General features: G+C 45.8%; 1 protein-coding gene across 1 annotated transcript in view; it reads left to right on the top strand.

The window, feature by feature from the left end:
* FOCAD (focadhesin) overlaps window positions 1–25,394 on the top strand; it is a 154,675-nt gene that overhangs the window by 55,223 nt on the left and 74,058 nt on the right. The window contains exons 11-18 of the mRNA XM_066604331.1: window positions 2,186–2,446; window positions 7,099–7,203; window positions 7,290–7,391; window positions 14,820–14,950; window positions 15,558–15,684; window positions 18,198–18,332; window positions 18,774–18,824; window positions 20,347–20,430. Coding sequence (XP_066460428.1) covers window positions 2,186–2,446; window positions 7,099–7,203; window positions 7,290–7,391; window positions 14,820–14,950; window positions 15,558–15,684; window positions 18,198–18,332; window positions 18,774–18,824; window positions 20,347–20,430 — 996 coding nt within the window. The remainder of the gene's footprint in view (window positions 1–2,185; window positions 2,447–7,098; window positions 7,204–7,289; window positions 7,392–14,819; window positions 14,951–15,557; window positions 15,685–18,197; window positions 18,333–18,773; window positions 18,825–20,346; window positions 20,431–25,394) is intronic.

The raw sequence follows: 25,394 nt of genomic DNA, 5'->3' as shown, positions 1-25,394 counted from the left end.
GGTTCCTTCCTTTAAACCAAGCTCCTCTTGGCGGGGGCCCCTGCCCACAAAGGGTACCGAAGGCAAGCCCCCCGCATGAGAGACTGCCCCCACCTGTTTCGGACAAGGTGAGGGGGATGGCGTCTCCAATTCAGCCAGGCCTAGTCGTCTCAGGTCACAGACACCTGGGTACAGGAGGTCGTGTCCAGGGGCTATGCGATGGAGTTCCACTCACAACCGCATGACCGTTTCTTTCGGTCCAGAACCCCCCCCCCAAAAAAAAAAAGGACGGCTCCGTCCGTCCGGTTCAGGACCTAAAGAAGCTGATGGTATCGTCTTTCGAGGCAATTCCTTCTGCCCTGTTCCACTCCCTCCCCTTGCAGTGGGCGATATTCTCAAGGTGGGACAGGTTAGCGCGATCCCTCGAGGGGAAGATAAGGTTTCCACCAGGAGTTCAGCTGTCACTCCAGTGGTGGTTGGACTCGCCACGCATCCAGCAGGGCAGGTCGTTCCTGCCCCTGCAGTGGTAGGTGCTGGCTACAGTCGCCAGCATGACGGGCTGGGGGTGCACCAATTCCTTTCTTTCCTCGGACGCTCAGGAGGATCAGGAAGGAAGGGCTACCAATCATTCTCATAGCCCAGATTGGCCGCGAAGAACGCGGAACTCTGAGCTCATGGACATGTTAGCAGACGCGCCCTGGCGATTACCCCTACGAAAGGATCTACTCTCTCAGGGGAACCATTAGCGGAAGTACTGTGGCGCTTGCTGTCCTGGAAGGTCGCTTTCCTGGTGGCGGTTACCTCCCTTCGTAGGGTTTTGGAGATTGCGGCGCTGTCGGCAAAACCACCCTTTACGGTTTTTTCACCAGGATAAGGTGGTGTTGCGACCGGTGCTGTCTTTTTTCTAAATTTTATCAAATACATACGTTCGCGTCAGCCGACGCTTCGCTGGGTCGAAAGGTTTTACAGATGGCTGTAAACTGACCGCATGCGCTTATGATTTATTTGTACCCACCCCTGGGGACGGCTGAGGGACGTCCCACGGTCTTTGCTGTGTACCCCAATGACACGAGCGAGAAAAGAGGATTTTTTACTCACCGTAAAATCTCTTTCTCGTCTCGTCATTGGGGGACACAGCACCCACCCCTCTTTCTTTATATGACACAGTGGTGGTCCTGGTCGGACTCCGGATTCTGTAAGTCGCACATGGTGCTGCGTGTTTTTCATTACAGTGAAATTTTTTGTTAACGTGTCATATGACTAACTATTGTTGTCTCTCTGTTCCTGCATGGCTATTCCAACTGCTGGCATGACAAACTGATTAGCCTGCTGTCGGCAGGAGGGATATAGCCAGAGGGCGGAGCTAACTTTTTTGTGCTTAGTGTCGCCTCCTAGTGGCAGAAGCTATATCCCACGGTCTTTGCTGTGTCCCCCAATGACGAGACGAGAAAGAGATTTTACGGTGAGTAAAAAATCCTCTTATTTCTAGTTTTTTTCTGAGAAAGCAGAAAGAAAAATCGCATCCGTTACATGCAACAAATAGCAGTTACAAACAGAAGGCTTTCCATTTGCATCTCTTCTCTATTGACAGCTGTAAAAAGATAAACTTTCTGTGAAGTTTCACGTTTTGTTTTTTTTTTTTTTGGATGGAAAAAATAGCGCAGCATGCTGTTATTATTTCTGTAAGAAAGAAAATCTGACAAAACGGACATTAACTGCGAGCCCTAAAATCCTCATTAAAATCAATAAGAATTAGAGATGAGCGAACCTACTCGTTTCGAGTAATTACTCGATCGAGCACCGCGATTTTCGAGTACTTCAGTACTTGGGTGAAAAGATTCGGGCGGGGGGGGCGTGGCGGAGCGGGGGGTAGCAGCGGGGAACAGGGGGGAGCCCTTTCTCTCTCCCTCTCACCCCCACTCTCCGCTGCAACCCCCCACTCACCCACGGGGCCCACCGAATCTTTTCGCCCGAGTACGGCGCTCGGGCGAAAAAGGGGCGTGGCCGAGTACGCTCGCTCATCTCTAATAAGAATGTAAAAGAAAATGTTTGTTTCCATTATTCTGCCCTTCCTATGAAACAGAAGAAAGGAAATCCGAAATGCATATGTAAATAATAGCCTTACAAAAGCCTTTCATGGTAATGTAGAATATGAATGAGCATGGCATGCAGATTACTATTCATTCTTCCTTTTCCTCCTACCTAGCCCTGTGTAATGCTGCCTCTTCCACTCACCGCCTGGCACTGCACACTGACTGCTACCCTGAACATCCTAAACCTGCTCAGACAAGATGGCGCAGCTACCTGCAACTGGCTGGCCTCCTTGTCTTCAGTGCTCTCCTTCTCCAACTGTGTTCCCATACACCTCTCACTGCTGCTGGGATACCTTATTCTTCAGGAGACAGGACCAACTCTGAGAGAAGTTCTAAAAGTCACCAGTGAAGCTGCCAAAACGGATTCTTCCCAGGTAGTCAGTGCATTTATTTCTTTGGGGTATAACTGTTTTTTTGTGGATTAGGAAGGATACATGAACCTGTTATGTAAATGCAGTTTGTACTTTGGGCTTCCCTTCTTATCCCTACACAGGTGGGGGAAAATAGTTCTATTAGATGCAATGGACACATGAAGTCTTGTAATGGCTCTCTCTGTAATATTCATTCACTAAAATCATAAGTTTTGAAAGTTGTTGATGTATTAAAAAGCTGTTCTCATCTTATAAAGTGGTGACATATCACTAGGATGGGCTATCTGGTTATCATGAGCGATATTCTGACCATTTGGAGAAGAGGCTGCAGTGTTAGCCTTCGCAGGCTTTCCTTCCGCAGGCTGTCCCTCCGCAGGCTGTCCCTCCGCAGGCTGTCCCTCCGCAGGCCGTCCCTCCGCAGGCCGTCCCTCCGCAGGCCGTCCCTCCGCAGGCCGTCCCTCCGCAGGCCGTCCCTCCGCAGGCCGTCCCTCCGCAGGCCGTCCCTCCGCAGGCCGTCCCTCCGCAGGCCGTCCCTCCGCAGGCCGTCCCTCCGCAGGCCGTCCCTCCGCAGGCCGTCCCTCCGCAGGCCGTCCCTCCGCAGGCCGACCCTCCGCAGGCCGACCCTCCGCAGGCCGACCCTCCATAACGGCACTCTCACTTCACTTCATCAGGGCCAGGGTGCAGTTTCTAGAAGTGACCGGGGTACTGAGCTCCAGCCCCTTCAATCCAGGTATTGTCAGGTGGGTGGTCCCAGATGTCAGATCCGCACCGATCATGTCGTGATTACATATCCTACCAATATGCCATCACTTTTTAAAATTGGAATAACAGAAGTAATTTGCAGACATGACTCAGAGGTGGGAATAAAGTGTAACGAGAACTTGTGCAGCTTTCTAATATTTTTGTTCCAATTCCTCACAGGTTTTGCTTGGGGTTTGTGACCGAGACTGAAAACCCATAAATTCCTGATATTGCTCACAGCTGAGAGTTTATTCTAGCAGCTGTACCCAGCCTAGGTAATTCTCCTGACCCAAATCCATCAGCAGTAGTAAACACTCCGCTGTTAGAATTACTCGGTCTGTACTATGGAGCATTCTCTGAAAGCAAGCCTAGATCCCAAAGGTAGTGAGGAATGAAAGGCAAGGACTGAGATTACACAACTTCTATATCCAAGCATCCGAAACAAGACGACAACCCCAATCCTGTACTTTATATTAACCCCGCTATTGTCAGACTTGTGTGAACTCCTTCCGGGGGACAGCGAGTCTAGACACCGTAAATGAAGCAATGGACAGTGGAAAATTACATGCAATTAAAAGGCAGAAGAGAACGTGAGGATAAAACACACTTTCCAAATATTAATTAGACAGATGACCTCGCTGCGGAATATTTAGGAGTGAGATGGGATGCGAAATGCCCCTAGTTGCTTAGCAACGGGCTCCGCCGTCTCCTGAGCGGGCCACTTATGCCTGAAACTAATGATTCGTCCTGTGTACTTATCCAGCTGTTGGATAATTCAGGGCTGGCATGTGTCTGCGCTTTACCCTTTCTGTGCCATGCTCCTCGCTGGTTGGCACAATACATGCAGCGCACTCGCTCTGTGTGTCCTATTGTTACATAATAGTGCCGTTTTCTTGCTTGGAGCAGCATGAATTTTGCATTCAAGCCTGATTACACATTTTTAAAGGCACATTTTTCGACATACATTATTTGTTACCTGTTCCTGCATATCTGTATATGTGAACACTGCCTATTTAACCCCTTAGTGACGGAGCTTTTTTGCTTATTTTCATTTTCGTTTTCGTTTTTTCCTCCTCCCTTTTAAAAAATCGTAGCTCCTTTATTTATCCGTCGCTGTATGAGGGCTTGTTTTTTGCGGGACGAGTTGTAGTTTTTAATGGTGCTATTTATTGTACCATATAATGTACTGAAAAACTTAAAAAAAAATTCTAAGTGGAGAGAAATGGAAAAAAAAACGACATTCCGCCATCTTTCGTTGCATCTTGTTTCTAAGACGCAGAATCTACAACAAAAATGACCAGATAACTTTATTCTATGGGTCAGTACGATTACTATGATACCAAACTTGTGTAGTTATTTTTTTTTTTTGCTGTAGTACTTGTATTTTTTTTTTAAGATATTTAAGTTTTAAAAATTATTTTCTGTGCCCATTTTTTGCGCACAATAACTTTTTTATTTTTCTGTCGACATAATTGAGTGAGGGCTTATTTTGTGCGGTACGTCCTGTCGTTTCCATTGGTACCATTTTTTTTTTTTCATACCACGTTCACCGTGCGGGTAAAATAATGCATTAATTTGATAGATCGGACTTTTACGGATGCAGCGATACCAAACACGTATTTTTGGTTTAATGTTTTGATTTTTTTATTTTATTGCAAATATGGCAAAAGGTTTTTTTTTTTTAACTTTTATTACTTTTTTTTTAATAATTAGTAAAACTTTATTGATCTTATTTTTACACTTTCTTTTAGTACTCCTAGAGGACTACAATATGCGATACCTTGATCGCTCCTGCAGTATGACATAATGCTATAGCATCACGTCATACTGCTTTTTGACAGGCAGTCTATCAAGCCACCCCACGGGAATGGCTTGATAGGCAGTCTCCCAAGGCAGCCCTGGGGCCTTTTAGAAGGCCCCCAGCTGCCATGACACCTGCACGGCTCCCCCATTCTCACCACACGGGGGGGCCGTAAGGGACCCCCGAACATCGTTCGGAGGATTTAAATGCCGCTGTCAGAATTGACAGCGACATTTAAAGGGTTAATAGCCACGGTCAGCCATACGGCTGATTGCGGCTATTACCCGCGGGTGTCAGCTGTAATAAACATCTGACGCCCGCACTGTATGGAGGAAGATACAACACTATTGTGCCGTCACTAAGGAGTTAATAGGAAACTGATACAAAGTGGCACCGATATGTTCTGTACTAGGACTCATGTCCACAGACGGGTCAGATTCCGCATGTGGAGCCTGCAGTGAAATCCAACCCTAGCCTCAGCCGGCGGCCCTGCGTATTTGTCTGGGTCTTCTATTTTCTGTACTGCGGATGCGTGCGGAATTGACGGCTGACGCACATACTTAGTACAGTTTTTTTTAACCTACTGCTTCTCCCGCAGAATCCTCGGCCTCTCTACAGTGTCAATTGCGGACGGGCCATGGATCGGAAAGCTTTCATTGACTTCAATGGAAGCCTTCCACACGGAATCTGCCCTAAAATGGAGCATGCTGCTATTTATTTTCCGCATGCAGAGCCTGTAAAACAAATCTGCATGTTTTAATTGCTTCCCTGTGGGCGGCTTGAACTGCGGATCTTCTGCGCAGGTGCCGCAAATCAAATCCACCCATGGACATTGGGCCTAAAGAGCAACTATCTTGTTACACCATTTGTGTCGTGTGTTAGTTTCTCGGAGTCCTCCACTTCTTCTTAATTTGGACCACCAAGATATACCTGAAGCGCTCAGATTGCGCCAACACATGCCACAATCAATAGCAACTGCACCATGTTAGCCAATGGGAAAGACTCAACGATATTAAACCATTCTCTTTTTTGAATGAGCCCAGGATGCATCTGCTTGTCTAAATGGACAGAACGAGAGCGAATGGTATAGAGGTGACGTCACTCGCTCATTCAAGCAAGAATCGGCTCATCTAAAAGGACCCTAAAAATACCCGTGTATGCATCGGATGTGCGCTTAATGCCCTTGTAAAAATAAATCTGCCTCTATAGCTTACATTTCTTCCCCCCCCCCCCCCCCCCCCAAACAATGTATACGGAGGATGAGGTTCAATACATGATATTTGATTTCTTAATCTTTTTTTCAGTCTTCATAACATATTTCCAAATATATATCTATAACTGCAGTACCACAAACTTCTGGCAAAGTAGTTTATATAGCAGCCATGCCATATGCCATGTAGCTCTCACCAATCCGGTAGGCATATCCAGACCGTGAGGGTATTTGCCGTGAACCAGCTCCCTGTTTTTGAATGAGGTCTTCTACGTCATCCAGAAGACAGTCATCAATTTGGGACATCAAGAGCAGCGCATGCGCAGAGAAAGCCTAATGGCTTGACATCTTGGACTGCTGAAGGCTGGCACATGCGCACTCTGCTCATCAGGTTTCCTCTGCGCATGCTCCGCTTCCGATGCTCAGAGATGACAACCCGCTTGTGGATGACGTAGGGGATGTTATCCCCTTTGGTGAAAGGAAAGTGCCAGCTTTAGGTGATTTCCATTGGCAGCCCTCACGGTCTGGATATACCCACCAGCATGTTGAGACCTAATTAACATACAACGTGGGGGTTACTTTACCAAAGATATGCTGTACTACTCAACAGTTATAGATGATGATGATGATGATTATCCGTTCAGTCGCATCCGACCCCCGGTCTCTCCATGGATCAATGTTCTCCATGCATCAATTCCGCGATTGACATGTTGGTGGTGGCCTTGAGTTATAGATACATTTAGAAATAAGTTATGAAGACTGGAAATGTGGTGCGAATGATTTGGCAGGGGCAAACCTGGTGACAAGTTCTCTTTAATTCATCAAACTCGGAATTCTCATTCATTTGGACTTTTATGTACCAACAACTATAATAAGAATGTAAACCCCTTTGCTGTTCCTCAGGTCCCTTACTTGGTTTCGGTTTTGATGTTCAGACTTGGCCGTACCCAGGATCCTGAATTGTCCCGTGAAATTCTGTATACGCTGCCTGCCTTGGGTACACATAAGGTGACGCTTTCCTTTCTTTTGCACAATTGTAAGTCATATTTCAGCATGGGCTTTCCCTGATCGTCTTGTTCTTCTCACAACATTAGGTGTGTGTGCCCCAGATCTTGCGGACCTTGCAGATGATCGGCAGTACACCACAACTACAACCCATCACTCTGCGCTTGATGACTTCCTTGTGGGAAAAACAGGTAGAGCTACATGCAGATATTGGTCTGTATACTCTGTATTCAATGTCATCTTATTCACATCGCGTCTTAACACTCCAGCACTGCTGCCTTCCTGATCTCCATACTTGATGCACGCTATAAGAACCCCATTCAATGCATAGAATTAGTAGGGATCCAGACCGCCACAGACACAGATGGGGAAATAAAGTGCTAAGTGCATAATTCTTCCAAATCAGAAGTAAGAATGCTTTCAAAAATAGAAGTGTTAACCCTTTCCAATCCACTGTCTCACGTCTTCAGACATTCTGATCGAAGGCTGTACAGCTCCGATGTCGGAAGACGTCTGGCAGGGTATTCTTACTGTAGATTACTGGCTACTCTGTTGTCAGGGGGCCTCTCCAGCATGTCCCTTACCGCAGTACTGGCTCTAGCCAGCAGATGGCGCCATTGTAAAAATGGCAGAAAGAGAAAAAAAACCCAGGAAACACTGAATCTAAAATTGGATTGCAAAGGGTTAATAGTTTGTTTCTGTCAATTAACAAAATGCAAAGCGAACGAACAAAAGGAAAATAAGTCAAATCCTTATTTGGTAGGACCATCTTGTACTTTCAAAACAACATCAATTCTTCTAGGTACACTTGCACACAGAGTTTTGAAGGAACTCGGCAAGGAGGTTGTTCCAAACATCTTGAACATCAAACAGATCTTCAATTAAAAGCACAGAGGTGAGGGGGAACACAAAAACATATTTAACTGAAAAAGAGCCAAAAATGCAATACCTGATAAGGTGCAGAGCAGGCACCATAGCCGCTAAGCAGGCACGATCACCATAAGACCGGCACAATGGCCGTAGGCTCGGCACAATGGCTGCAGAACCCAACAGTATGCAGCAAGCCAGACTATAAACCAGAGGAGCTAAACTGTCCCCTGCAGACTTATATGAAACCACCCACTCAACCCAGCCCAGAATGGGGAAACCTCACCTCTGATTTTAATTTCCTTTACAGGGAGGTAGTGTAGGTTCCGACGGACGCGGTGTGGCCTTGCCGATCGGCCTAGGTATAATTAACAACACATTTTTCTAGCCTAGCTAACAGGTACTAGAGTGTACTGCAGGCTGCATGCTGGAAATATGACTCCTAGCTAATCTTTTTCCTACATCTATACCTGGACGGTCCAACTAAGGCCTCACGTCTACGGCACGCGTGGATTTTTCATGCGGATTTCCACAGCAGATGCATTGCGAGTCATCATTAACCCTTTCCAATCCACTGTCTGACGTCTGAAGACATTATGATTTAAGGCTGTACAGCTCCGATGTTGAAAGACGTCTGTCGGGGTTCTCTTACTGTATATTGCCAGCCTATCCAGCGTGTCACCTCATGTAGTACTGGCTTTAGCCAGCAGATAGCGACGTTGTATAACGGCAGAAAAGGAGTAAGCCCCCTAGGAAAACCAGGATGCAAATTGGATTGGAAAGGGTTAAGGCCAAAGGCACATGGCCGGGTTGGATTCTGACTGCGAGACCTCACAGCAGAATCAGACCCTGTGCCCCGGCGGTAACCCTCGCGTACCTGTGTGATGTCTTCTTCTCTATACTGCAGATGTGCCGGCGGGTGCGCTGTCGCACATACACAGTGCAGAGAATGACACGTCGCTGATGACGCAGATATGCGGTGATTTGGAAATTGACATTTCAGAATTGCCGCGGGACGGACAGCTTTCATTGACTGCAATGAAAGCCGTCCGTGCAAGGCCCATACTAGACTAGGATGTGCTGCGATTTTTTTTTCTTTCCCCCCTGCGAGCGGAAAATTGCAGTTGATTTCCGCTCGTGGGCATCGAAAAGCACGTTGCATAGCATGTCTATGGGCAGTATTTGCTGCGGGATCCGGATGCGAACGCCCGCTCCGGATCCCGCAGTGCAAATACGCCCGTCTGCATTAGGCCTAATTTGATATTTATTTTTTTTGCGGGGGTTTGCTATTTGCTTTTTTTTCCACCTGGATGAACGCGGCTGCACTGCGGATCGTCCGCGCAGAAAAATTCCGCAACCCCACCTTGCAGCCTTTCCCCCCACCTCCCTAATTGATTTCAACCTTCAAATCCGCAGTTAATCCGTAAATGTATTTGTGGATACACTGCGGATCGTAAGCTCCCATAGAGATGAATGGAGCGCATCCGCACTTGATCCGCCATAAAATGGAGTATGCAGCGAATTATTATCCACGCGTGGCATCCGCAAATCAAATAAAAACTGATCCGCAGGTGTTAAATTAGGTGTGGACGCCCAATGCTCCCCTAGGGGGGGCTTGATTTATAAATATCATGCGCAGGTGCCACGCACGGATTACGCAAATCAAATCTGACCATGGACATTGGGCTTAAGTATTTAAGTTTGTGCTATGCATTATTTGATATGCTCTATTGGTATGCGTCTGTCTAATCCTTGTGCTAGTTTACATCTATATCTGGATAGTTTAGCTAAGTATTTCAGTTGGTGCCATGTTAAATGCATTATCGGACATGCTCTACTGACAAATAAATGCATTATGTGATATTCTCTATTGATATATGAATGCATTATGTGACATGTATATGATATATGCACTATTAATACACTCATTGTAAAAAAAAATCTGTTCCCTAGAAGGAGTTGTCAGAATCAAATGAAGCTTTCTATGTGTGATTGTAATGTTGATATAAGTGATTATAATATCAGAGCAAAACGATAATTTATTGTCGAAAACTAAAAACGTGAAGGGAGGCTCTAGTACCCGATTGTACTGCCTCTAGCTTGGATACAGGTGGGCATGTAGGCTCTAGTACCCTGCTGCACTGCCTCTAGCTTGGATACAGGTGGGCATGTAGGCTCTAGTACCCTGCTGCACTGCCTCTAGCTTGGATACAGGTGGGCATGTAGGCTCTAGTACCCTGCTGCACTGCCTCTAGCTTGGATACAGGTGGGCATGTAGGCTCTAGTACCCTGCTGCACTGCCTCTAGCGTGGATGCAAGATGTGATACGGGAGGTATGGAGGCTCTAGTACCCTGTTGTACCCGCCTCTAGCTTGGATACAAGATGTGATACGGGCATGCATGGAATCTCTAGTACGCTGTTGTACCACCTCCAGTTTGGATACAAGATGTGATATAAGTGGGCATGGAGGCTCTAGTACCCAGTTGTACCACCTCTACCTTGGATACAAGATGTGATACAGGCAGGCATGGAGGCTCTAGTACCCTGTTGTACCACCTCTACCTTGGATACAAGATGTGATACAGGCGGGCATGGAGGCTCTAGTACCCTGTTGTACCACCTCTACCTTGGATACAAGATGTGATACAGGCGGGCATGGAGGCTCTAGTACCCTGTTGTGCCGCCTCTATCTTGAATGCAAGATGTGATACGAGCAGGCATGAAGGCTCTAGCACTCTGCTGTACTGCCTCTAGCTTGGATACTAGATGTGATATGGGCATGCATGGAAGCTCTAGTACCCTGTTGTACTGCCTCCAGTTTGGATACAAGATCGATATGGGCAGGCATGGAGGCTCTAGTACCTTGTTGTACTGCCTCTAGCTTGGATGCAATATGTGATATGAGCCGTCATGGAGGCTCTAGTACCCTGTTGTACCGCCTGTAGCTTGGATACAAGATGTGATACGGGCAGGCATGGAAGCTCTAGTACGCTGTTGTACCTCCTCCAGTTTGGATACAAGATGCGATATGAGTGGGCATGGAGGCTCTAGTACCCTGTTGTACCACCTCCAGCTTGGATGCAAGATGTGATACGAGCAGACATGGAGGCTCTAGTACCCTGTTGTACCGCTTCTAACTGGGATACAAGATGTGATACGGGTGGGCATGGAGGATCTAGTACCCTGTTGTACCGCCTCTAGCTTGGATGCAGGATGTGATACAGGAGGGCATGGCGGCTCTAGTACCCTGTTTACCGCTCCTAGCTTGGATACAAGATGAGATACGGGCAGGCATGGAGACATACAGGTTCTGTATGGTATCCTGTGGCATATCAGTCCACACTTGCTGTAACTGAGCCACTAGATCGTGCAAACTTGTAGGCTATCGAAGTTGTCGTTCTAGACGGTCCCATACATGTTCTATTGGTGATAAATCTGGAGACCGGGCAGGCCACTGTAGTGTGACAGTGTTGTGGGGGCTTCCTGTGACCCCCTTGTGTGTGCGGCCAAGCATTATCCTGCTAGAAAATGTCTCTTGGTAGCCGTCATGAGAGGAACATATGTGGCTGCAGGATGTCCTGAGCTGTCATTGTCCCTTGTTCCACTAGTAGGGGTAACCATCTGTCGTATGCGATGGCCCCCCAGACCATCACACCAGCAGGGGGCAGTGTGCGGTTCTACAGCAAACGCAGGTTTGAGGTGCTCACCCCAAGGTCCCCAGACACGAACATGGCTGTTGTCAGCGTCCAAACTAAACCAGGATTTGTGATTGCTGACAACCTGGTTCTGCTCTGTAGCAGTCAGTTTTGTTGTTCATGACACCACTGCAAACGGAGGCAACTATGTGCAGGACAAGTAATGGGCACCGTCAGACCAAATGTCCTTCAGCCAAGCACCTGGAACTGGTTCCGACAGAGACGGAGGCCTGAAACAATAGAGCTACCTGTCTCTGGATGGCGGACAATGAAACAGTTGGAGCTGCTTGTGCTTGTTTGACGACCTGATGATCCTCTTCACTGGTGGTCTGTAGGGGGCGTCCTGAGCCCGGTCACCTTGTGTGCCCTTACACATTCACTGGTCCCAACACCTCCTAACAGTCTGGTCAGACGCTCCTCTCTACTAGTGGTCTGTAAGGGGTGTCCTGAGCCCGGTCACCTTGTGTGCCCTCACACATCCACTAGTCCTAACACCTGCTAACAGTCTGGTCAGATGCTCCTCTCTACTGGTGATCTATAGGTGGCGTCCTGAGCCCGGTCACCTTGTGTGTCCTCCCACATCCTCTAGTCCCAACACCTGCTAACAGTCTGGTCAGACGCTCCTCTCTACTGGTGGTCTGTAGGCGGCGTCCTGAGCCCGGTCACCTTGTGTGCCCTCACACATCCACTGGTCCCAACACCTCCTAACAGTCTGGTCAGACGCTCCTCTTCACTGGTGATCTGTCTAGGGTCCTTAGCCCGATCACCTTGCGTGTCCTCCCACATCCACTAGTCCCAACACCTCCTAACAGTCTGGTCAGATGCTCCTCTCTACTGGTGGTCTGTAGGGCGCGTCCTGAGCCCAGTCACCTTTTGTGCCCTCACACATCCACTGGTCCCAACACCTCCTAACAGTCTGGTCAGACGCTCCTCTCTACCGGTGGTCTGTAGGGGGCGTCCTGAGCCCGGTCACCTTGTGTGCCCTGACACACCCACTGGTCCCAACACCTCCTAACAGTCTGGTCAGATGCTCCTCTCTACTGGTGGTCTGTAGGGCGCGTCCTGAGCCCCCAGTCACCTTGTGTGCCCTCACACATCCACTGGTCCCAACACCTCCTAACAGTCTGATCAGACGCTCCTCTCTACTGGTGGTCTGTCGGGGGTCCTGGGCCCGATCACCTTGTGTGTCCTCCCACATCCACTAGTCCCAACACCTGCTAACAGTCTGGTCAGACACTCCTCTCTACTGGTGGTCTGTAGGGGGGTCCTGAGCCCGGTCACCTTGTGTGCCCTCACACATCCACTGGTCCCAACACTTCCTAACAGTCTGGTCAGAAGGGTCCAGGTGACCATTCATCCAATCACGCCATAACTCTAATCATTTACATATGTGTCTGAGATGTAACTGCATGCTGAGTTTTGCAAAACGACAACTTCTTTTAGGGGCTGGATTTTTTTTTCTTTTTTACGAAGAGTGGATGTGAATGCATTATGTGACAGCACTAATGATTGAGGCACTATTGATGTATGAATGCATTATGTGCCATGCGTTATTGATATATGAACTCTTTCTCATGAGTTATAGCTAACGCCGCTCATTTATTTTCCCCCGCTGAATTATCTAAGTAGAGAAGCTCGTCAGGAATTGTATTTAGGCCATCATATCTTTATATATATTTCTGATTTGGAAGAAATATGCAGTTAGCACTTTATTTACCCCTCTGTTTCTGTAGTGGTTTGGTTCCCTATTAATTGTGTGCACCGAATGAGGTTCTTAAAGCATGCAAAGGGTAATAAAGAGTATGCCTTTGATCTGGTTTTTGTGATTTATGTACTTGGCACTTTATTACTTAGATTTTATCATAGATATATTCAGTTTGCTGGTATCCTTGTAATATCTGCATGTGTATGGGGTGAATATTTACCTAACATGTTGTAGCCCCTTAGTGCTTGTGGTATCTGCTTCATTTTTTCTATTAAAGGCATATTAGGGCTCTGTAACAGGCTGCGCATTTTTTTTTCTTCATTTCATTAATTTTTGCCTAAGTCCTAGTAGGGGACTTGAATGTCCAATCTTCTGATTGCTCATATATAATATACTACAATACTCCTGTATTACAGTGTATTACTATTCTGGTACATTATCACCCATGGCAGGCCTGAAGGCCACTGTTAAGTTTCAGTCTGCCATGGCAAAATATCAGCCCTCCTTGATCATAGTGCAGGAACTGATGCGGTGACAGAAGGAGCTCCCTCCTTTTGTTAACCACTTAGATGCTTTGATCACTATTGACCACAGCATATAATTGGTTAAACGGTCAAGATCAGAGTTATCTTCAATCCCATTTGTGTGAGGCATCAGCTGTATAATACAGCTAGCACCGTCAAGTGACTGGTGTAGGCTCAGCTTCTGAGAGCATAATATCACTACTCCGTACTATTACTGTGCTTTGCAGGGGACAACCTTCATGTAGTAGGGTGGAATCGGGTTAAATATGGGTCAATCTTGATTGGATGAAATGGAAAAAATTCTGGCTACCTGTAGCAGCCACCAGAGGGATCTTACTATATAGTGTTTGAACATTGAATACAGTATTAGAACAAGTTACCCTCTAAGTTCTTGAGCGTACCCTAGGTAGCACTGCAGGCAACCAGAATTTAATGATTAAAAGGAATCTGTCAGCTCGAACACACTGTCCAAACTGCAGGCATCCTATTACAGAGCAGGAGGAGCTGAGTGGGTTGATATACAGTTTAATTGGGAAAGATTCAGTATAACTTGTATTTTATTCATTTCTGTCTCTGCACATTCTTAGCTGAACAGTCCAATGGGCGGAGCTATCAGTGATTGGCAGCTATGACTGTATATACAGGAGTAGCTGTCAGTAGCTGATACCACCGCCCGTTGGACTGTTCAGCTCAGAATGTGCAGCGATAGAAATAAATAAAAGGAGAACAATCTATATCTATCTGCCAATGTCTTCGTTTTTTGTGCTTCCTTCCTGTAATGGGGCCTTCTCTTCAGCAGTATTACATTTTACAATTCTGCATTGCAGGATCGAGTCTATCCAGAACTCCAGAAACTGATCACCAAGGCTGATTCTCAATGCCAATCTATTGGGAAGGAAACCCAATGGGAGAAAACTGTCGCTAAAGCAGCAACTATCAGAGACATCTGCAAGCAAAGGTCATTTTCTTCATGATCACCTGTACTGAATCCTGCACTGAGCAGGGGATCGGACCCGATGACCCTGGAGGTCCCTTCCAACTCTACCAGTCTAGGATTCTATGATTATTGTGCTTTGGTGTATCTTCCTAAAGGGACAAACTGTAATTCTTACTTAGTAACAATGATATGATTTTCTTGCAGTTTTATGCCATTGCCAAGCCTGTGTGGTATGAGTGATTGTAGCCTATACAGCTAACCAGTCTGTGTTCAGACATCCAACAGCTGGTTTGAATTAGTTCCCTCATTGTGTAATATATGGCTATTATTGGAATTGCTCCCTTATGAGTGGGAGTAGTCCGATAATAGCATAGGTAAGCTGCTGTATAAGTCGGCACCCGCAGGTCGCCTGTGGTTTATCAGCACAGATGCCAGCTACTTTATGATGGATCATGCCCGCTGTTTTGTATGCAGAATACGAACTGATTCAGTTAATAGATGTATATTTGGGAAAGGTTTAGTATGCAGTGTCCATGTGAGTGCAGATTCTTCTAAGGGGAACATATACTTTGACGTCTTTTCAACGGTCTTATAGCCTTTTTTATGTTTCCTTCTACTAATATCTCAGGCCATATCAGCATGGGGCAGACATGCTGGCTGCTATTACTCAAGTACTGAATGAATATACCAAACCTGACCAGGCTACTCCTGCCGCCTTGGTATTACAGGGTATCCATGCTCTTTGTCAAGCTGAGGTGAGTCCATTTCATTAGAAGTGATGACTGCAACCGTTCATTTCTACCCTTCTAATGATCAATAACCATCCGATATATGATTTCTGTATGTTCCCATTGATAAAAAAACAAGCATGTGTGAAATATTGGAGTTTGGGTATTAAGTTATTATTTTGTTATTATTTGCATCAGTATTGTATTAGGCCGGCTTCACACGAGCGTGACTGGCTCCGCCGCGGAATATTCCGCTGCGAAGCCCGTCACGGCGCCTCCCAGAGACCCCATACTTACCAGCGGAAGATATTTTGAAGACGCTTCCCCGCCCACCGCCGCGTCATGTGACACGCCCACCGCGTCACATGACGCGGCCGGCTGTGTCACGTGACGCGCCGGCTGCGTCATATGACGCGGCGGCGGTAGGCGGAAGAGCGTTTTCACGCTATCTTCTGCTGTGTTACAGCGGGAGATAGCATGAACGGACGGCTTCCATTGACTGCAATGGAAGCCGTCAGCGCGTACACCCGCGGCAAATAGAGCATGCCGCGGGTGAGGACGGGAGATTTCACGGTGCGGAATTCCGCATAGTGAGCATTGTGCTATTAGGTTCAATAGAACCTAATAGCAGCGGGCAACGCAGCGGTTTTTCGCCGCGAATTACGCGGCGTAAATCCGTTCGTGGGAAGGAGGCCTTATAGTTTTACACACTGCATTATAGGTTGCGATCGCATTCTAGAGTGGTTTTAGGTTGGTTTCACACATGCGTTGGAACCTCCAGCTCAAAATACCAGAAGAAAAAGCTCCGCATGCAGCACTTCTTCTTCCGTCCAAGTGCCAGGCAGCTGGGCAGGAAGCAGACGGACCCCAGTATAGTCAGTGGGTCCGCCCAGCGCTGTTCGCTTCTGTCCAGAAACAGAGCTGTTCCGCTGTGGGGATTCCCCTTTTCTGCTCTGTTAGCCCCCAAATGTGAAACCACCCTTAGTCTATTAGAACTTACATTCCTCTTGCTGCTATTCTTCATCTTCACGTATTGTTTGTAGGGGTAATGTGGACTTGGTTTTAACTTTTGTTCTTAAGCATTATGTTAAAGGGGAAATGTTCCAGAATAGTTATTATTACCTACTTCAAAATAGGTCCTTGAAGAATGAGGCTGTTATACATGGATGTGTCCTACTCTTATACTTAGAACTAGATTTCATAGATTATGTATTTTTGTGTCAGTTTTATTCTTAAGCTAATTACTCTTCTCAGGCTTGTGATTTCACGTTCATTCGTCATATGGCCTACATGCAACGCATTCCCATTCAAGTGAAATGAATGGCGCTGTGTCTGGTATGGAGTAAAGAGGCTACAGCATTCGTTCCAGTACTATGGCCCCTTCAAACAGTTGATCAATAGGGGTTCTGGGGGGCAACCTCCCACCAATCAAATATCAAGGCCTTATCCTGAGGATAGGTCATCAATACTTTAGTCTTAGAAAGCCCCTTTAAATAATCTGTTTTTATTACTCGTTATAAAATACTATATTTAAAGGGATTGCCCACTGCAAGTTAACTCTTTGGGCATGTCTTCTGGGGATCTAATGTTAGGCTTCTGAGTGCTGTTATCTGATGCATTATTATTGTCCCTTGGGTACTCTTTCCATGTGGTATCACTGCACCAAAAGTAAGCCATTACCCAGTGCCCATTGAAAACCATGTTTGTCTGCGCAATGCATGGATTCCAAAGCTAGAGGTACTAAGGTAAACTACAAAGAAACTCCACCATACCCTGCACAAGGATGACCGTCTGAGAACCATATTCCCGGACCCTCCGCTTCTGTGTTACAGGCAACCTCGAAGTTTGAGGAACTTTATAATCAGGAGTGCATTGCCCTTTAACACCCAAAAAGGAACTTATCCCTCTAATGTAAGGAGCTGTAAGACCTGCTCACATGTACTGATGACGGACAGGATACGAATCCCAAATACACAGCAGGACTATAAGATCCCGGGACATTCACATGTTCCACATCCAATGTATACCTGATCCTGTGCAGTAAATGTCCTGTTGGGGGGCTTTATGTTGGAGAAACAGGACAAAAACTTAGAGCGAGGATGAGGTCTCATCACCACACAATTAAAGAGAGAAAGACGGAATTACGTGTTGTGGAGCATTTTTCTAGTCAAGGAAACAACATAGAAAACATGAGTTATTATATTACAAGGCAATTTTAAATCCCAACGTCACAGAAGAATTTAGGAGTACAAATTTACAACAACCTGTGACACTGTCAGGACCGAAATAAACCTCTGAGGGGGCTTCTTGCATCTGTGGAGAATATGATAAATCTGGAGCAGAGATAACACTCTGGCCTGGTGACCCCCTATCACAAATTCAGAGACCATCAAACTATCACATTCCTATCAGTGGACTAAGTATTTACTCCTCTGCTCATTCTGTTCTGGCATTGTTTTAAGTGCAAATGAATCACAAAAATCTTAGTTATAAGCCTTTAATCCAAAAATGGTTATGTTTATTTGTATTGTCCTCTTTAGGTAGTGGACATTCGGTCTACCTGGAATGTCCTGTCTCCTAAACTAGGCTCTGACCAGCGTCCTCTTGTGCTCAAGGTGTTGCATGAATTATTTTCCCTGGTTCCTTCTTTAGCTGTGAAGACAGAAGACTATGAGGTATGTAAGGTCCTTACACCACTAACTACTGAGCTGCAAGGAACTATTGAATTTGAATGCCTTGTGGGACCTATTTGTGCAGGTGGTGATCACCAAAGACTAGTATTGGTTGTTAGTAATCATCTTCTGACATATTGACTAGTATGTCTTATAAACATGATGATTATAAATGTAAATTAGCAGCAGTTGGCTAGTTTGGACCAAGTGTTAGTAATAGGTTCCAATTTCTTATGGTAATGGGACACTAAACCTAGGATGAATGAGAAGAAATAGAATAAGCAGCCACCTCCCTCTGCAAGTTTTCCAATAACTCACACTTTGTTTTCTTCATCCAAGTTATAAATATATGCCGCATCACAGAGTTGATCAGAAAGATCCGTCGATGATAATACAAACATATGCAAAAAATAAGATTTAATGGTCCTCTGTCTTCTTTTTTAGAAATTCAAAGCCGAAATTCTCAGCATCCTTTGGTGTCATACTAGGAGTAAAGTAAGACACAGATTTAATGTAACATGTTTTATGTATATATTTTTATGTTATTCTGTAATTTTGTTTTACTTATGTATGTAATTATTTTTTTTATAATCTATGTCCCCCATGATGTCATATAAGACCTAAGGGGGACATTCACATGTTTTGGTTTTTTGGGGGGAAGAGGGGGTGGGGGATTTGACACTTTTCCACTGTAGCTGGGGCATCCATAGGAGCCACAGTTACAGGGAAAAACATCCCCTGTGGTGACATTAGTCACTGGCAGAGCTGATCAGGGTCTGCTAGGACCTTGTAGCTCTGCTGTTGCAGGGGATCCCGGCAGCCGGTTCGTGTAGTGGAAGAACGATTTTCACTATTTAGTACATAGCTCTCATTAAGCGCTGTGTAATAAAGAAAGGAGAAGGCAGTAAGGGTTAAAAACCATCCCTGCCTTCTCCCACGTGTTCTCAGCTGTCACTAACAGCCAGCTGACCATCCGATATGCTTCTGATTCATTGCAGAAGCAGAGGCTTTAAACCCCCACCGTATTTTTACTATCTGCTAGGTTTAAAGCCCAGGACCAAGCCCCATAGATTTACTGTGCTTGGTCCTTAATGGGTTAAGGGTGTGTTCACATGTGGTGGATTTCCTGCAGCAAATCCACACCAAGATCCTCAGTAGATTTTGCCCCTTCAATTAAAGATTCACGGCCCCATATTACACTCTCCTGTGTGAAGTCAGCCTTAGGGTACGTTCACATGTGCAGGTTTTGTTCAGGTTTTTTGATGCTGATTTAAAGCTAAATCCTGGTGAAGATTATAAATAAGAGAAAGAATTAAGGACAGACACATCATCTCCTCTTTTTTATATCCAAGGCTTGGCTCTGTTACACCACAATTGGTCATTATTTGATTTGCAGCAATATCTTAGTTATGTAATTGATGCGGTTCCAGCGATTGATCACTGTTTACGGAAGTTAACATTCAACTTTTGCATCAAGGAGTGTAAAGTGGATGTGACTCCTTGCTTTGTGCTCATGTAGCTCATCTCATATTGGAGTCCAGCAGTCTAATAAATGGTTGGGGCTCCGAGGCTATGGCTCCTTATAGACTGTACAATTCTCGTTTGTGCGTGCGAACGAGCCAGTGATGTCACCGCTAGCTCGTTCGCTCTTGTGCGACCTGTTTAGACGGGCAGATTAGTCGTTCAACAAGAAACGTTCAGTGTTTTACATAAGCAAATGTGAAATGCTGACCGAGCCAACGATGATTTTTATGCCTGCGTAAAATGAGCCAGAAGTGAACGATTCTCGTTCGTCGTTGGATCAGGTTTAGACCGAAAAACAATTATTGGTCACTTTCACTCATTTGAACAACTTTTTAAACAATATGGTTCCATCTAAAAGCAGTTCTGTTGAAGGTGACTCAGTGGTACTTCTACCATTCTACATTCATCAGCACATGTAAGAGAGACGCTGTCTGTAAATGACTGCTATTGTTTGATACGTGACACTAAATGTGGTGTTCTTCCCCTCCCATAGCATCTGATGGTGTGTACGTCTGCTTACAAGTCACTATGTGAGTTCAGCTCTGATGATCACACTATACTTCATCTTCCTGAGCAGGTTAGTAATCAATTAATTGAGAAGTTTATATGCTATAGGTATATCGCCCTGGTTGTTGACTTTTTGCTTGCAGTGACACATGGGTTCCATTTACCACAGTTGTATGCTATCAGGATTTACAATGCAGTTTATTAATATTTAAAGAGACTCCGTTACCATCTTTTTGCACTCTCTCCGAGGGCAGTACAAGTACAGTAGTAGGTCACACTGATTACAGAGATATGTCTGCTGTGTGGATCTATGCAGTAGTTTTGGAGAAACTTGCATTTTACCATTAGCAGCAAATGCATAGAGGTTTACCTTGATATTCATGAGCTCCAGCTGGCTTCACCCACCCCACCCTCGCCATTGATCAACTGCTATCTGCCTATTACTGTGCATAGTAAGAGAACAGCCAATCGTAGGCTGGGTGGGTGTGGCTAGCCTGCAGCTCATGAATATGCAGTTCTGTGTCTGGCTACTACTAATTAAATGGACGTTTCTCCAAAACTACTTCACATATACACATAACAGACGTATCACTGTACAGATCACTTCTACTCTAATATAGTAAAATGCGTTCCCCAAAATAAGCATTTATCACCTGCCCATAGGATGATTAATAGATGTTACTCTACTGTTACCCTCAGCATCTCCTGTATGGAGTCCGTGCCAGTTTAGTATAACCTCTCAGAACAATGTTCTTTATGTAGGTTTGCCACTTTGAGTTTATGGGACTTTTGTGTTTCAAGCTTTTTTTTAGAAATATACTTCATTTTGTCCATGATAGCTTTCTCTTGTAAAACCCACGGCAAGGCGGATTTATTTACATGCATTGTTGTCTCTAGAATTTCACAATTAAACTAAATTGTTCCCTGTTAAGGCTTGTAGCATGTCTGCTGTTTATAAATAACCACTATTAAAAACCTATCCTATTAACTTTCACTCCTGAGCTATTTTTCTTTCTTTTTTTCCCTGCGTTCAAAAAATCATATTATTTTTCCATCAACCTAGTCATCTGAGGGCGTGTGTTTTTTGCAGGACAAGTTGAATTTTTCAATAGTATGTTCCTACATTTTACATAGAAGGGGGTTCTTTACTGTAAGAGCAGTGAGAGTATGGAATTCTCTATCTAATGGTGGCTTCAGACGAGCGTGTTTTTGTGCATGCATAAACCTGCACAAAAAGACCCGTCTATTACAACACATGCATTCCCTATGGTGTGTTCACATGTCCGTGCTTTACAGGTGCGTGCCTGTCAAGATAGGACATGCGTGCACAATAGGGAATGCACACATTGTCTTCAATGAAGCCTTGGCTGCTGCCGGCAGCTCTATTGATGGCAATGGTCTGCCGGCACCCCTAAATTGTTTTTTAGGGAAGGGCTTTACATATAAGCTCTTCCCTGAAAAACAAGAATTTTACTTTAACAAAGTAAATACTTACCTGTCCGCCGCTGCCGTGTCCCTGCGGGAATAAAGAACACATCTGCCACATGCGGCAGATGTTTTCTTCATCCCCACGGTGGAAAAGTATTCCCTGTTGCACCTGCCACATCTGTGACAGATGCAACAAAGGTATTCTAAAACCCCACGGGAATGAAGAACACATCTGCCGCATGCGGCAGATGTTTTCTTCATCCCCGCAGGGAGTAAAAAATTCCCTACCGCAGCTGTCACAGATGGCAGCTGCGGTAGCGGATCCAGCTGGCGGCACCCAGTAATTGTTTTTCAGGGAAGGGCTTTAAGTATAAGCCCTTCCCTGAAAAACAAGGCAAAGTAGGGTAAAAAATAATAAACACCACATACTCACCTTCCTTCAGCTGCCGGGGCTCAACCATGTCCTCTCTGCACTGTTCCCAGGTCTGCAATGCAGTTCTTTCAGCAAGCAGGGATTTAAAATCCCTGGCTGCTTGAAGAGCTGCTTGTGATTGGCTGAGGCGCTCAGCCAATCAAATGCAGCTCTCGCCTGTCATTCATTCAGAGAGAGCTGCCTATGATTGTCTGAGGTGCTCAGCCAATCACAGACAGCTGCTTCTGATTTGCTGAGCACCTCAGCCAATCACAGATGGCTCTCGCTGAATGAATGACAGGCGAGAGCTGCCTGTGATTGGCTAAGTGCCTCAGCCAATCACAAGCAGCTCTTTTAGCAGGCAGGGATTTTAAATCCCTGCCTGCTGAAAGAACTGCATTAGAGAGCCGGGGACAGCGCTGAGAGGACGCGGCTTAGCCCTGGCAGCTGAAGGAAGGTGAGTATGCGGTGCTTATTATTTCTACACTACTTTGCCTTGTTTTTCAGGGAAGGGCTTATACTTAAAGCCTTTCCCTGAAAAACAATAACTGGGTGCCGGCAGCTGGATCCCCTACCGCAGCTGTCATCTGTAACAGCTGCGGTAGGGAATTCTTTATTCCCCGCAGGGATTTAGAATTCCTTTGCCACATCTGTGACAGGTGCAGCAGGGACTTCTTCATTTCCCGCTGGGATGAAGAAAATATCTGCAGCATGCAGCAGATGTGTTATTCATCCCAGCTGGGAACACGGCAGCGGCGGACAGGTAAGTTTTTTTTGGTTTTTTTACACTAAAATTCTTGTTTTCAGGACAGGGCTTATATGTAAAGCCCTTCCCTGAAAAATAATTCAGGGGTGCCGGAAGACCATTGCCATCAATAGAGCCGGCGGCAGCAGCCGCGGCTCCATTGCAGGCAATGGACGGATCTTCATACACACGTGTTTTTGCACCTACAGGGGTATGCACCTATGTATGCACAAAAACACACTCGTGTGAAGCCACCCTAAGGATGTGGTGATCTTGAACTCAGTAAAAAAGTTCAAGAGGGACCTGGATGACTTTTATGAGTAGAACAGTATTGATTGGTATAGTCGCTGATTACTTTATAAGAGTTGTTGATCCGGGGATTATTCTCATAGCCGGCAAGGAATTTTTTTCCTGTAAAATGAGGTAAATTGGCTTCTACCTCTTTGGGGGCTTTTTGCCTTCCTCTGGATCAACATTGCATGATAACAGACTGGGAAGCACAGTCTTTCTTCAGCCTATGCCACTATGTATTAACCCCTTAAGCACTTTTTTCCCCCCCATTTTTATTTTTTCCTTTGCACTTTCAATAAGTAACTCTTATTTATCCATCAATGTAGCTATCTGAGGGCTTGCTTGTTTTTTGGGAGGTCTTGTTTCTACCGTGTACACACTACAGCAAAAATGACATGATAACTTTATTCTATTGGTCAGTACGATTGCTACTATAAAATTAGATAGAGTTTTTTTTGCTCCACTACTTTTAAACAATAAAATGTCTTTGGAAAAAAAATAAAATCATTTTCTGTCGCCATCTTCAGACAGACATAACCTTTTTACTGTAGACATAGTTGTGTGAGGGCTCGTTTTTTGCTGGACATCCTGTGGTTTCTACCCGGTACCATTATGGAGGGCACATGACTTTATAATCGCTTTTTATTAAATGTTTTCTTGGAAACAAGGTGATCAAAAAAGTGCAATTCTGTTGTTGTGTATTTTTTTCTGATGACATTCACTTTGCGGGATAAATAATGCGTTACTTTGCTAAATATGTTTTCGGTTTCCTTTTAATTTTGATTGTTTTATGCGAAAACCTTTTTTTTTTTTTTTTTTTTTTTACTCATTTTTATATTTTTTCTATTAGTCCACATAAGGGACTTAAACTTGCGATGGTTCGATCACTCCTGCAATATATAATGTAATACCATAGTATTAAATCACACCGCGATCTGACAGGTAGTCTACCAAGCAATGGCCGCAGGCAATGTTTCATACACAATCTGCAGTGGCAGCTCTGGGAGTCTTTAGAAGGCCCACAGCAACCGAACGGCACTCCACAATCTCATCTTGGGGAAGAGAGGGACCCCCGATCCTGCTCCATACAAACCCTGAACCTCCATGGTGTAACTGGGCGTCACAGAGAGCTATGAGATTAAGATCTGGGCCAAAAGTGGAAGCACCCATGCAGTTGATTGTGTATTCTAAATACATCCATACACAGCCCACACAAGACCACCTGATATTACTCACATGATACTGCCATTCGGTACACAGATTATTCTCCCATACAGTGCTTAAATAATAATTCCACATTGTGCCCACATAATACTGCTATTCAGTTGGCAAATAATACTCCCATCAGTGGCCACATAATACCCCCATATACAGCAGCAGTCCGCATAATACCCCCATACACCGCGGCAGTCCGCATAATACCCTCATACACCGCGGCATTCCGCATAATACCCTCATACACCGCAGCAGTCCGCATAATACCCCCATACATAGCGGCAGTCCGCATAATACCCCCATACACAGCGGCAGTCCGGATAATACCCTCATACACAGCGGCAGTCCGCATAATACCCTCATACACCGCAGCAGTCCGCATAATACCCCCATACATAGCGGCAGTCCGCATAATACCCCCATACACAGCGGCAGTCCGGATAATACCCTCATACACAGCGGCAGTCCGCATAGTACCCCCATACACAGGGGCAGTCCGCATAGTACCCCCATACACAGGGGCAGTCCGCATAGTACCCCCATACACAGGGGCAGTCCGCATAGTACCCCCATACACAGGGGCAGTCCGCATAGTACCCCCATACACAGGGGCAGTCCGCATAGTACCCCCATACACAGGGGCAGTCCGCATAGTACCCCCATACACAGGGGCAGTCCGCATAGTACCCCCATACACAGGGGCAGTCCGCATAGTACCCCCATACACAGGGGCAGTCCGCATAGTACCCCCATACACAGGGGCAGTCCGCATACTACCCCCATACACAGGGGCAGTCCGCATAGTACCCCCATACACACGGGCAGTCCGCATAGTACCCCCATACACAGGGGCAGTCCGCATAGTACCCCCATACACAGGGGCAGTCCGCATAGTACCCCATACACAGGGGCAGTCCGCATAGTACCCCCATACACAGGGGCA

Source organism: Eleutherodactylus coqui, chromosome 5 (genome assembly GCF_035609145.1).
Source record: "Eleutherodactylus coqui strain aEleCoq1 chromosome 5, aEleCoq1.hap1, whole genome shotgun sequence".
In the NCBI taxonomy this organism is placed as follows: domain Eukaryota; kingdom Metazoa; phylum Chordata; class Amphibia; order Anura; family Eleutherodactylidae; genus Eleutherodactylus; species Eleutherodactylus coqui.
The sequence above is the reverse complement of the archived record's forward strand: the minus strand, read 5'-3'. Positions and strand labels throughout refer to the sequence as shown.